Below are 13,781 nucleotides of genomic sequence, written 5' to 3' on the forward strand. Positions count from 1 at the left end.
GTGTCCAGGATCTACAAACACACTGGAGGAAGTAGCAGCCTCAGCAGCAAGGATGAATATGGAGGAAAGAGGAAGGCGGGGGAAGGGAGAGGGGGAGAGAAAGGAAGAGACATTTATCTGTAATCCTTTCGATGATCAATAACACATGGTGTTTTTTTTTTTTTTTTTGCAGCACTCCATTGTTATCAATTCCCATTCTTTGTGGTTGTGCAAATCTATTAATGTTTAGTAGTTTCAATCTAAAACTCAGGAAGTAGACAAAGCAGCTTTTTAGAAACACATAAAACATCTTCAAGGGCCATTAAGGGACCACTCCCACCCCCCCAATCCCCAAACAATCTTGCAATGCAGTATACCCCTTATTTTTAGCTAAGGATGAGAAAATAGTTACATAGTCTAAGGCTGAACTGTTCATTTGCTACAGAGATAAAGAGAACAAGCAAACACCAGTTTCCTGGGGATGGAAAAAAGTAATTCCATAAATGCAAGAAAGACCCAATGGCTACACTTCAACAAGAGCCTCTCCCCATTCTCTTGGACCTGAGGAAGGGATTACAAGAGAGCAAGGCAAATGACATTATGTGAGTACAGTTTAAACAATAACACACACAGATAACCCAGTGCAGGAAATAATACAACTTTCCCCCCCTTGTTTTCATTTGCATTTTACTTTTATTTATTTTTGCTTTAATAATGCATATTCTGTTCACTCAAAAGGTGCAAAGGACAGAAAGCAGGGGTTTAACTTAGCTGATGAAAAATCAAGCAGGGGTGACATTTCTAGTTTCATGAACAACCTAAAACCAGGAGAACTTAAAAGTCGCAGCTGGTGCCACAGAGCACGCCCAACTTCACAGCTGTCTCCTCTTAGGACCTTTGGCTAGGGGAGAGAAGCTTTGAAGACAGTGGCCTCTAGTGGACTTTGATAAGTGGCTAAAAAAAATTTTTTTTTGGAATCATGGTAGCTGCATCACAAAAGCTCCAATCAAGAGGGTGGTAAAAAGAAGGCACAGATCATCGCAAATACCAGATTTTCTCTTTCTCTTTTTGTAAATATACCATCATATATAAGCTAAAATTTATCTTAGGGTGGTAGGGGTTGCTGGCAGGAGAAGGGACAAGCTGGACCTAAAATTGCATATGTAATAGAATCCTAGAGGGGACACAAAGCGAGGCAGCTTTCCGCCTGAAGCAAAAGAATGGGACACTTGCTCCGGACTATGTGTCATACAAACACTGGGGGAATCTGTGACAAAACACGATTAAAAAAATCATAAAATTATAAAGCTTGTAAACGAATAATCTGAAATTACATTTTATTAATGGAAAATATCATCAAAATAGTACCACTATGGACTAAACTGCCTGAGTTTTCGTTTCGCATGAGATCTCATAGTAAAAAAGCCTTTAGCACAATTTGCTCTAAGTCACAACCAGTGCCAGACCCAGGACTATACCATGGGGAAGAGTCTCCTCTTGGATGGAACTTGTGTTGTGCTATCAAGACTTTTGTGCTAATCTTTCAAACAGGGACATGTTGAGGCAAACCTTTAATCTTTTGGCACAAGGTTATTTTGGCTGGGGCAGAAAATTTGAGTCTTGGACTCAGGATGAATAATGCAACATTTCATTTATCAAGTATTCATTTTGATTGAAGAGCTTTCTTTATGTCATTAACTTCCATCTATAAAAGAAAAACAAGAGCCAAACAAAATCATAATGAATTGGCTGGTCGGATAGAAGCTGAAAGATAAACAACCTGGTTGATTGAAAGAAAATAATTAACCTGAGAATTTTAAAGGGGAAATGGGTAAAATGACATCTGACTGAAGAGTTGATAACCACGCCAGAAATGACATAAACCTAGAGAACAGGCACACAGATGCGATGAACTAGCATATGGTGGATATTTTCATTCTCAGGCTACCAGTATCTAAAATTTGTCAAAAACAGCAATAATTCCAGTTTCCTGGCAGAGGGTGGAGCAGGCTTCCTGACACGCTGGACCATTCAGCAGTGTTGGAAGGCAGCTGTGGTTGGGCCCTAGGGAGTGTCTATTAGTACCTCCAAAGTGATGATGATGACAAGCAGTCAGCTATCCTTTCTTTAAGCAGCATGGGCCCCAATCACCACCAAGGGCACCAACTAGATGAAAGCTGAAAGTCTGCCTTTGGCCATTTGCAACTCCCACATACTCTCCACCATTTGGTAATGGCTGAGTTGGATTAGAGCCTAGAGGGAGACAGGGCTCTGATGCCCTGGCAGGACTGACATGGTCATCAGGGAGAGGTAAAGAGATGAAGAGAAAGCGCCAAGTGTGGACAGCTGTGGTCCTTGGAGTTCCAAAGACTGCATGACAGAAGCCAGCTGGCAGCGAAGTCCCCCCCAGCGCCATGCCCTCTGGCAGTTACTATAATGAGGCCTCCAGAAACTGGGGGTAACTTTTCACGGAGGAGATATTTCAGATAAATTCCAAATGAGAAACCCAACTGCGGGCACGTTTACTAATTCCTTCCTTCCCCAAGACTTCCTGGATCCTAGGAGAGGATGTGAAATGAGCCTACATGATTCTAAGAAAATTGCCACAAGAAGCGAATCTAAATCTGCAGGAAGTTACAATTATTTATTTTCAAAATAAAGCCCTGACTCTGTTCCCACCTCTAACTGAGCCTCTTATGGCAATATAGGACTCTGAGGGACCCACCTGCAACCGAAGCCGGATTTTCTTCTCTTCATCCAACTCCGACAGCAACTGCTTAAACTCTCGTCTGAAAAGCAAATGGCAATGAAATTAAACAAATGCCCAGAGTTCCCCAATAAGAGGTAAGAAGTCTCTTATCACTACAAAACCCAACCGATCCTTTTACAAAGAAAATGTGGACAAAACATTATATTTTCTTTGCATTGTTATTACTTAAAGTTTGTTGCAGGTGGCAAGGCTTGCCATTATTTCTGGGCTCCCAAAATATGTAGCTCTCAAATAGTAGTTCTGAAATGACCTTTGAGATCCTTCAGTCCAAGCTTCTCCTAAAAGGACAAGTGGAGAAACTGAACCCCAAAGAGGTGGCCTGACTTGCCCAATGACTAGACTCCAGGTATCCAGGCTCATGTTCTGTTGTATTCCCTCTAAGTATTCCTTTATTACAGAATCACTGGTCTTCAAATGTACTTATGTAATAATTTTCATTGCAGACACTTTTACTACTCCATATATGTTTCCTTTATTTTCACCAAGTTTTAAATGACTAAAAGGTTACTGGTATGTTTTCGCAGATTCTCAGAAAATCCCACAAAGAGTAATACTTGAAAACTTGAAGGTAATGTAAGTAAACCTACAATATGGTCATCATGTCATGGAGAAAGTAGATGGAGTTAGAACACACAGTCTGATGTCCTTTCCAAGATTAAATGATGAAGGAGAACAAAACTAATCATCTTGCAAACTCAGGGTTCTATACTTAGGACACTGCCACCATCCCAACTCTCGTCAGAGCTATGCTCCATTTTACCGCATCAACCACTCCATCCTACATGTACATGTTTACAAACTGGATTGGAAAATCAAAAAACAAGGACTGTAGAAACAGCACAATAAATAAGGTCAAAGTTATATTGCATTTTCTCACTTCAGATGAGCACCATGATGGTCCCTATACTTGGGCCAGTGTCTGGGCACTACTGTCAACATGTTGGGGGGGGGGGTCTCTGACATTAACCAGGTGTAACTCATTACTGTCTTTATTCAAGCACACGCTATGCACCACCCCCTCAGTGGGCACTACTTAGGGCTTAGGAAAGAAGCAGAAGGTGAGATCCTAAGCAAACAGCACGACTCCAGGAAGACTATGGCAGGCAAAGCCTCAAGTGGTCCAGGTTGGGGGAGTTAGTTGGGGAAGGCAGTGCAAAGAAAAGTCACAAAGTCTTGAACTAGTAAAAAAGGGCCTAGGTCCTTAAGGAAGAAGGAAGATGGGGGCATTGATGGGGAAGACCCAAGGCAGAAGCAGGGAGGTGGGAACTAGCACACTTGAGCTGATGGCTGAGAGGAAGGTGACACCAAGAGCTAAGGTAGGAGACTGGAGGCGCAGGGCATAAAGGCCAGGCTGAGGAAGGCAGCTTTGGAGAGGGGCCGCTATGACATGTTGATTCAAGAAGATGTTGGTTGGGGAAGGACAATTCCAGCCAACTATGCTCAGGCTTCACATTGGGGGAACATGGGGTGTAGCAGCCCCAAAGCACTGGTGGGTCTTTACTCTGAGGCAGGTATAGGCCATTTCAGATGTACGCGGAGGTTCCAGGCACCTCTCAGAGGGCCCAAAGGGCTGAATCCCTGGATCTAGGCCAGTCTGACCCAATGATGGTCTTGTTCAGAAAGCTGAGAACCAGTGCTCTGGGGCCATGAGTTACTGTCTAGGCAAGGGATACATGTCACCTGGACATGGATGGGGCCTTTGGGTACCCAAACCTATAACCTACAGAGCCAGATAGGAGTTTGGGACTTTAAGGCATTAGGGGCAGCCTGGCTAGCCACAGGAGACCCACTGTAGTTCCATCCTGCTGGTTCTGCATATCTATCTGGTAGAGGTAAGGCCAGGGGTCCCCAATTTCATATGACACTTCCCAGCCTGAGTGGAACAGAACCTGAATAGAGCCACAATGCTCAAAGTGAGTTCCACGGAACCCTTGTCCTAAAATGCTCTAGAAAAAAAGGGCTCTGTGATTAAGTATATTTGGGCAACACTGCATATGCTATCCTCTCCATCTTCTTGATAGATAGAAAGGCTCTGAGAAGAAATTAACTTTGTTTACCCAACTATTCCCAAAAGTATCTGATCACAAAACACTTCAGGACCCTCCAGCCCTGTTGGGGGAGGCAGGTGCCAGGGCTTCTGCCAGCTGCAGACGTCCCCCTGGGCGTGACTGCAGGTCTCTGGCCCCATCGCCCACTACTGCCCTGGGCACCTCCCCATCTAGAGGGCCCGGCACCAGGGATACACTGACTGTCCCGGCTGCCCCATGCGCCATGAACCCGCCCAGGCTCTTCCCTCTGCTGGAGGGCTCGCTCAGAATCTTACTCAGGAAACACCTCCTTGAGGTGCCTCCCACCGCCGATGCCCCTGTTCCCTCAAGAAAGAGTGAACTGATCCCTAAACTCTCTGAGCCTCAGTTTACTCAGGTAAGTACCTCTCAACTTCTAATCCTTTCACAATCTTAGGCACTGCATAGGGCATCCTGAGTCATATTTACATGTGGTATTTATTTTGACTTACAGGTCCTTCTCGCCATCTAAGTGCTCCTTGAGGGTTAGAGATGTGGAGAGAGTGTGTACGTAGACATGCACGGAGAAAGCCCCCTGAATCTCGTGGTGAGAACATCTTGCTGAGTGTAGTCTCACGCTGTAAGATTCCCTACATCTTTTTAATACATTACGGGCCCTACATGTAAGCCAATTACTTCATGGGGCAGCTAATTAAAGAAACTGCAATTTTTCTGATGCTAGAGGAAAAGCTGCCTGTTGGGCTTATTAAGAAGTGGTACATGTGCACACTGTACTTTATGGGGATTTAAAGATCTTTCTTTTTAGCAGCCTGCTGAGCGTGCCACTCCTTGCAAGTGACTCCTCTCGCACACCTGGTGGCCAGCCTGTGCCCTTCCTGCATGCAGCGGATCCAGTTTATACATGGAGCTCAGCTAAATGAAGCCTCTCAGGTCTGCACCCACTCCCACCCCCACTGCCACCATCACCGGGGAGGCCAGCCCCCCCTCCAGGCAGGCTGTTCCCCAGGCTTGTAGCACTAGGCCCTGGCCCAGTGGAGAGCAACCCGGGAGGCGGTTGAAGGCAGGTCCCCAGACACTCACTTCTGCTGGTCCTTCATGCTCTCGATGATGCTCCTCAGCTCTCGGACCTGCGTCCTCAGCTCCTCCACGGCTGCCTGGCTGCTGGCCACAGGCTCCATCTTTGGTTTTCCTTCCGTGCCGAACAGAGATGGGGAGTTGGCTCTGTGTCCGGCTGTTCCCAAAGAGGACGACAGGGGGGAGGGTGCCACCGAGGACAGAGGGGCTGCCCCGCCACCACCACCTGCAGCCATGGTCCCTGGCTTGGGCGGCAGGGATGCTTTGTTGTCAGACACCTGTGCCGAGGGAGGGCAGAGATCAGGCCAGGGATTCGTGTTTCGTAAAAGCCCGCTCTACCTCACTGTCCCCGCCTCTCCACACACTCCTCACTCATTCCTTCACCCACACGTCCCCAAGGGCCTACTTGGTGCACACATCCTCCCTTCCAGGGTCTTCCCCTCTGTATCTTAAATTCGGTCAGCTTTCTGGACAGGGAGTTCCTACCTGGTTTAACGTACACAGCCAGAGGCCCACCTACTTGCTAGGTTCTGCAAACTCTGAAGTGAGTAAAACATTTTCCCTGAAGGAGCTCAGAACTCAGTGAGGTGCAGACAGACCAAGCAACACACCGCAGGTGAGGGAGGATTCTTACACAGAGAGGTAAGCACACAGAGCTGCAGGAGTAAATGAAAGGGACCAATCATCCTGGAGGGCAGGCATCAGGGAGAAGCTGACAGCCTCGTCCTGGAGGAGGAGGATAGGAGGCGGCCAGGAGAGAGGAAGGGAGGTTGGAGAAAAAAGTTCTAGGAGGAGGCATGCGCAATGCAAAGGTGTAGACAGCAGAGAGCAAAACATATTTATGGGAAGCAGCCATTCACAGGGCTAGAGTGTCAGAGGGGGCGGGGAGAGGCAGGACGGGAGAGCTAAGGCTGGGGAGGTAGAAGGGGCTCATGCAAAGGGTTAAAAAGATTGCACGCCAAGCTAATGATCACTCTGGCTGCAGAAAGGCCTAAAGGGTGGCAGGTCTGGAGGTCGAGAGAATTGCTGGGAGACTCTCAGACAATGAAAGCTAGAAATGGTGAGGGTTTGACTTAAGCAGCGGTCGAGAAGATGGAGGGAAGACAGCTTTGAGAGATGCAGCGAAGGCAGACTCATCCAACCAAGAGATGCAGTCCCTGCCCTCATGGAGCAGATACCCCATGACTAGGAGGATGTGGTCCTGGACAGGCTGTAGGGGGTGAGGAGGCAGTACAGATCTAGGGCCATGGGTGGGGATGGAGGAACTAGGCAGTGAGGCTGTACCTTTTATGGGAGGATGAACAGGTTGAAGGCCCAGACAACACTTGCAGTTTTGGACACATTGAATTTTAGGAGCCCGAGGGATAGCCAATGGGACATGTCTAGGGGGCAGAGCCAATGACTAAAAGAGTGAGCTGGGCCAAAGACATCACCAGGGGAAGTGGAAGCCATGGGAGTGGATGACATAGAACTAGAAAAGAAGAGGCCCACTGATGGAACCTGGGTGGTTTCCAAATTGAAGAGGTGGGGAGAGAAGGCAGAGCCTTTGAAGACTGGGACAGAGTGCTGAGAGAGGGGGTGAAGCCAGCCCAGAAGAAGGGCCTGGATTATGGAAGTCCCCTGGAGGAGAGTTTCCCATAGAAAAAAGAGGTTGGATACGTGGGTCAAGGGTGCTGAGAGGGAACCTACGGGAGCCCATTTGGTGGCGCAAGGGACTGAAACCTGATCAAGACAGGTCAGCGTCAGAGTGAGAGGGGAGAGGTGTGGCCTGCAAGTTTAGAACTCTCCTTCCAGAAACTTGGCTGAGGAAGGAAGATTGAGGGGGGAGAAAGAGAGAGAGAGAGATCAGAGAGAAGCATCAGGAGGAGACAGGATCAAGGAAAGGTTTCGTTTACTTTCAAAGGGGAGGCCCTGGGCTGGATGATGTGCTAAGGGGAAAGGCCAGCAGAGAGCAAGGCTGAAGATGGAGGAGACAGGCAGGGGAGGCCTGATGGGGAAGTGTCCTGAGGAGGCCAGGAGGGCACAGGGAGTGGCACAGTCATGGGCGGGAGGGAAGAGGGGCACGTGGCAGGCCTACGGGAAGGTGAGATCAGGCAGGTGGGGAGGAGGGCAAGTAGCCGACAGGATGTTGGGGGATGAGTGACGGGGCAGGAGTTGAGGCTGGTGGTGAAGCCGGGCAACGCAGCAGGGACTCCCTCCAGCAGCATGCGCTCAGGGCAGGAGCCAAGAAGGGGCTTGGCTAGCACGGTGAGGAGGCAGAGTCTGGATTCAGGCTGTGCTAGAGGGAGAGACTGGGCAGAATGAGCCAGAAGCAGATGGGCCATCATTCCCAGCCTCTCTGCTCGCCTTTTCTCTGCCAAGTTACCATTGAGGAAAAGCGCTTTCTGCTGCCAGGGAGAGCGATCTGCCATCCCGTGCTTATTGCTAGTAGGAGTTCTAGTAAGAGGGAAGAGGGACTGACATTATGGAGCACTGGTCATATGCCGGATGTCGGCTAGACAATTGAAACGAGGATCAGTTGGCACACACGGTTGACTGAGCAGGAAACTGAGGCTTAGGGAGGTGGTTGAGAAACTCCCCAAATCTCACAGCTAATAACTGGCAGAGCTGGGATTCCATCTCCTCCCCATCAGCTGGACCCTCGAGCCTGGAACCCTGACTGTGGCTGCCTGAGTCTAAAGAGTCATGGTCTCCTGTCATTATTTTCTTCATTTCTTTCCTATTCTTGGGTTCATACTTTTCCCCATTTCCCACCCTGCATCCTTATTACCTCTCCCAACCCACCACTGTCCTCACAGTGACTGACTTCCAGGCATTTCTGTAATCAATGCTTCTCTCAGCATTTCCTACATGACTCGCTCTCCTGGCCCATTTCAGCTAACACGTACTTTTTGAAGTCCTCACAGAGTACAGGCTACCATATTCCCTGACCAAATTAGTTCAAGTGGAATTTCTAGAAGCAATAAATAACATGAGATGACAACTCCAGGGAAGTGAAATAGGCTAATGGAATAGAACTGCGCAAATCAGAAACGTGAAGAGCTGCTGGCCACCAGTAGATGTCACTGTAGAGACACCCGAGGGATGTCAGAGAGAAGGCAACTATAGGTATACCCATAGTCACCAGAAAAAAGGAGTCTAAATCCAATTTCTGCAAAAGGAATCCTTTTATAAAGGAAGGATGCTTCAGTTTTGTGCATAATTACAATTGATCTGTTTTATAGAATCATATTTTTGCTTACTGTATCAGATTTTTAAGAAAATCTATACATGTAAATTCTTAAATCTATACTAAGGAAAATCCCACATAACCTTTGATTTCTTTGTGTTAATTCCTGCTTCAAGTGCCTTAAAAATGACTGTAGCTTTATGCTCTTAGGCAGAAAGCAGTTGCAAATGTTTACAGAAAATAATTCCAATTGACTGGGTTCTCAGCACAAGAAAAAGGAATTTTAAGATCTTGGGTTTACATTCATAGAAAGAACAGAACTTGTACAGGGGACCCTTCGAAAATCACACGCAGTTGCTAAACATTATCTTCTTTGTTTCTCACAAGCCAATAACTTAAAATAGCTATATCATCCCCTGGGCATGCAATGAAAGTAAAATGTTTTTAGGCTATAAATTTATCCTAATAAATGGATCCAAACCAGCTTTTCTTTAAGAGACCTCCATTAGTTATTCAAATTCATGAGCTACCAACCATCATTTGTGACACCACCAGTTTTGAACATAAAAGTCAAGATCTGTGGGCACAGGGCACAGCACTTAATATATTTAATGTATTCTTTCCTGACACCTCCAGGGTTTTTAAACTGTTTGGGTTGTGGTGCTGGTGATGGTGGTGGTATCAGCGTGCAAGGGCATTTATGTATGTGTCGTTGATGGCATGAAGAGATCAGATCACAAGAGAAAACATAGGAAATCAACAATTGAACTTGTATCTCAGGGATTCTGCCCAATTTTGGTGACTTTGTAACATGCTTCAGGGATTTTGATGGCTAAAGTAATCACTGTCACTAAAACTTGCGCTGTTATAACGGACTGAATGTTTGTGTCCTCCCACATGCGGAAGTCCTACCCTCTGCTGTGATGGTATCTGGAGGAGAGGTCTTTGGGAGGTGCTCAGGTTACAGGGGTGGAGCCCTCATAAATGAGACTGGTGTCCTTAAAAAAGGGACCCTAGACTGCTCTCTCATCCTCTTTCCGCCACATGAGGGTATAATGAGAAGTTGGCAGTCTGCAACCCTGAGGAGAGCCCTCGCCAGAACCTGACCATACTGGCACCCTGATCTCGGACTTCCAGCCTCCAGAAATATGAGAAATAAATTTCTGTTGTTTATAAGCCACCCAATCTATGGTGCTTTGTTATAGCCGTCCAAAGTGACTAAGACATCTGTTTATGCTTGTTGGGTTTATAACTCATTGTCAGAGCATACACGAAAAGGCAGGGATCCCATGCTGTTGGGACACCCTCGCCACGGCTAGTCACTCACTTGGGATATGGTAACAGTCTTTGAAGTTTTCTTTGACGCGTCCACTCCTCTGTGTGCAAGCGAAACGTGCTCCTCTCTTTCTTCCTCAGGACTTGGGGAGTCAAAGATATCAGGGCTTGAAAGGGAAGACTGGAGAAAGCCAAAAGAAAATGCTTTTGTCAGAATCACACCTTAGCTGACATAGCTTTTGTTAACATAATGCTGTATGCTTTTCAGAGCACTTGACACTTCTATTTTGTTTGTCTCCTCATTATAACTCTGGGAAGCAGAAAGCGTGCTATTATCTGTGCATTAGAGAGAGTGGCAGAACTAGGACTGAGAAGTAAGGTTTCCTATACCAGGGATCTTTCTACCGATGCCCATCGGTCATTTCATCTGTGCAAACATCTGTCATCCATCTTTTCCTGCCCCCTCCATCCCTCAGAGCCTACCTCCTCTCTCTAAACATTTGCTACCGTATTCCAAGCACTGAACTTGGTACTGCACTTAAAGGTGACATGCCAGACACAGTCCCTTCTCTCATGGGGCTGACAGTCCAGTGGGGAAGGACACACAGGTCAAAAGGAGGCTGCCTCTAACCTCCTCCATTCCCTCCTGATCTTTTTCCTTGAGCCTTTGGCAGGACCGTTAAATCTGCTGTAAACTGAAGTGCCTAAAAGAACTTGTCTGAGAGGAAACTGTTTCCAGGGGCAAGGGATCCGCAGGCCTGTGGTCAAGTGACCAGCGCCTCCACAGCCCTAGAGCACAGCCCTGCCTGCCAGCACAGCCAGCTCACATCTAATTGGGTACCTGCTGCCAAATCTCTGCCCTCATTGCCACGGACAATCAACATCCATTTTGGATTCTATCATTGCTGAGGTCTATTTACAGAATGGCAGCATCTTTTGGTAAGATATGAGAATAATACTCCTACCCTTTCTGCCTCACTGTGAAGATGGAAAAGTTGGATGAACATTAACCAATTAACTGGAATTCACTTGGTCATAAATGATCACTGTACTAGAATTTCCCTATTTTAGGACAAAGCAAGTGAAAATAAGAGTTCTCATGGCAAAGAATCTTTTTTAATGATGAATCTCCAGATATATCTTTGGCCGAGCTCATATTCAGCCTCCCCTCTATGCCTTCTACTCCATGATAGGAAAATAGTCCTATTGAAAATCACCACTTGGCATCATTACAGAAAAGTCATGTCTATAAATACTATTTTTTTCTTCTGTTTACTCCACTTACTAAGGTAGAAACCTAATACATTTAAGGAATTTTTAAGCAAAGTTTTAAAATTAAGAGGTCTTGTTTGTTAATCTTCATTTAATCTGAAAATCCAATTACCTAGAATAACACCCCCCACCACTAAGCTTTTTTATTAATCTAAGCTTAACTGCTTAACCGCCTTGCAATGTCTGTACCCTTTCATTTTGAGATTTTATTCACAAAGCCTGTTTCCTCCTATATAACCTATGGTTCATGCGCTGCCAATCAAAGCTTGCTCTTTGAATCCTATAAACATAAATAGCTTGAACTAGGGTGAGAGGCCCCAGGCTGGGGAGTCACAACTGGTGCATTTCCTCCATCACTCCCTCCAATGGCTTTTTAGGAATATGTCCATATCCACTAATCCCATTTTGCTATGAAAAACCCACAGGTGCTAAAGGGAAGAAGAGTAAATATGAATTCAATGTACAATCTATACAGGGATGGATGGGAATGAAGGGAAGAACGTATAGTAGTTCCATTCCTTGAAAGCACAGATGTATCCTGTTGTTTTAAGTCTGCAAATAAAATTGTTCCATATAAAATGCCAAACTTTGAGTCATTGTGCCATAAGCTTTCTGTGGACAGGGACTGTGTACGTCTTGTTCCCAGATACAGCCTTGGTCCCTGACACAGAGCCGAGCCTACAGGAGATAGACGCCTATAAATATTTGTTGGACAAGTGAATGAACAAACGAGTAATCTAAACACAGAGTGAAGAGGAAATGCCTTTAGCTGGTCCCCCAAAATATACACAAACTCCCAGACATGGGATGTATGGACCAAGGGTGGGGTGGGGGATGGTAATTTGAATTTCTCTGTATTTAATTCTGGATGCCTCAAGGCCCTCTAGATCTTAAAAAGTTGGGAAGAATTTGGAGGGAACACAAAAATGATGAAGGATTTATAGAGAAGAGTTGGGAGGCAGGATTAAAAATTTAAGTATAGAGATACTAAGACGCAATTAAATGAGTTATGTGTATATGAGGCATGTTGGGAGGGGTGTGGAGAGGTGAGGGGGGAGGGGAAAGAAGGCAGTATTGACACAGTACTCTACATAAGAGTGCAAAAGTAAGCCACTTTTTCAAGTCTTCCTCCCAAAAAAGTGTCAATACATAGTTAGACTTGTTTTATACAAAGAAGAAAATAGGACGACTCAAACCACACTTCCAGACTCAGTATACATGACAGAAGAGCTTCAAAGGAAGTGGCGTTCTTTTTCTTCTAAATGATGACCCCTTAGGTAAGACCAGTGATGAGGTAAAAGTAGAAAGTGTCCTGGGAAACCTGCAAAAGGTTAATCCCTTGGTGTATCTGGTGAAGGTCAGAGGCCTTAGGCCTGCATTCCCAGCAAGGAGAGGCAATATGATACTGGAGACAGTGACACAGAGGGAGAGAAGGAGAGAGAGAGAGAGCGGGGGAGAGAGAGACAGAGACAGAGAGAGACAGAGCGAGACAGAGACATTGTTTGTGGAAGGTAAACTTTACAACCTTTGTGGAGGGGAAATTTGTAACCTCTGGCAAAAGCAAAATATGCAATTCTCTTTAACCGACTTTCAGAAAATTTTTCCTTAAAATAAATAATTCTGGAGCAGCATCAAGATTTTCCTACAATGACATTCACTTCAGTGTTTATAATGAACTTGAAACAACATATACGGCACAACGGTAACAGCACAATGGCTAAACTCTCACATTCGCGGGTTACAACACTTGGCAGCCATTCATGTGATGTTTTGAAAAAATGTGTAATGATTGGGGAGAAAGGTGTACAAGGGGGAAAAAAGCAAGTTCCAAAACAATGCGTACTATGTGATCCCATTTCTGAAGAAATACTTTTATACATACAAATAGACTTTTAAATAAGAGCTAAGGATATACAGCAAGAAATTACCAGTTCTTAGCTCTGGGGAGCAAGATTACAGGTAACTTGCTTTCTTCTTCACACATTTCATTGTTCAATTTTGGTACCATAAATGTGTTAAAGGTTTCCAATAATAAAAGAAGTTATTCAAAATGACCCAAACCAAAAACTTCTATGGGTTATCCAGAATGTTCTGACCGGTCTCTCCTACATGACTAGGTGCCTTGTATGCTTACAGGCAATCTCCTAAAGGTCTGTGCAGGGTTCCAGGGAGCGGTGCTGGCAATGTGGCTTTGGAAGAAAAAGGTTCAGACACT

At 45.7% G+C, this 13,781-nt stretch overlaps 1 protein-coding gene across 9 annotated transcripts in view; it reads right to left on the reverse strand.

The window, feature by feature from the left end:
* Window positions 1–649: 649 nt before the first annotated feature.
* SH3KBP1 (SH3 domain containing kinase binding protein 1) overlaps window positions 650–13,781 on the reverse strand; it is a 315,088-nt gene continuing 301,956 nt past the window's right edge. For all 9 annotated transcript variants that reach the window (XM_023633590.2, XM_023633586.2, XM_023633588.2 and 6 more), the window contains 4 exons: window positions 10,347–10,475; window positions 5,857–6,128; window positions 2,705–2,768; window positions 650–1,684 (listed from right to left, as the gene is read on the reverse strand). In XM_023633590.2, the coding sequence (XP_023489358.1) occupies window positions 1,643–1,684; window positions 2,705–2,768; window positions 5,857–6,128; window positions 10,347–10,475 (507 nt within the window). In that variant the 3' untranslated portion in view covers window positions 650–1,642. The remainder of the gene's footprint in view (window positions 1,685–2,704; window positions 2,769–5,856; window positions 6,129–10,346; window positions 10,476–13,781) is intronic.

Source organism: Equus caballus, chromosome X, assembly GCF_041296265.1.
Source record: "Equus caballus isolate H_3958 breed thoroughbred chromosome X, TB-T2T, whole genome shotgun sequence".
Taxonomy (NCBI): Eukaryota; Metazoa; Chordata; class Mammalia; order Perissodactyla; family Equidae; genus Equus; species Equus caballus.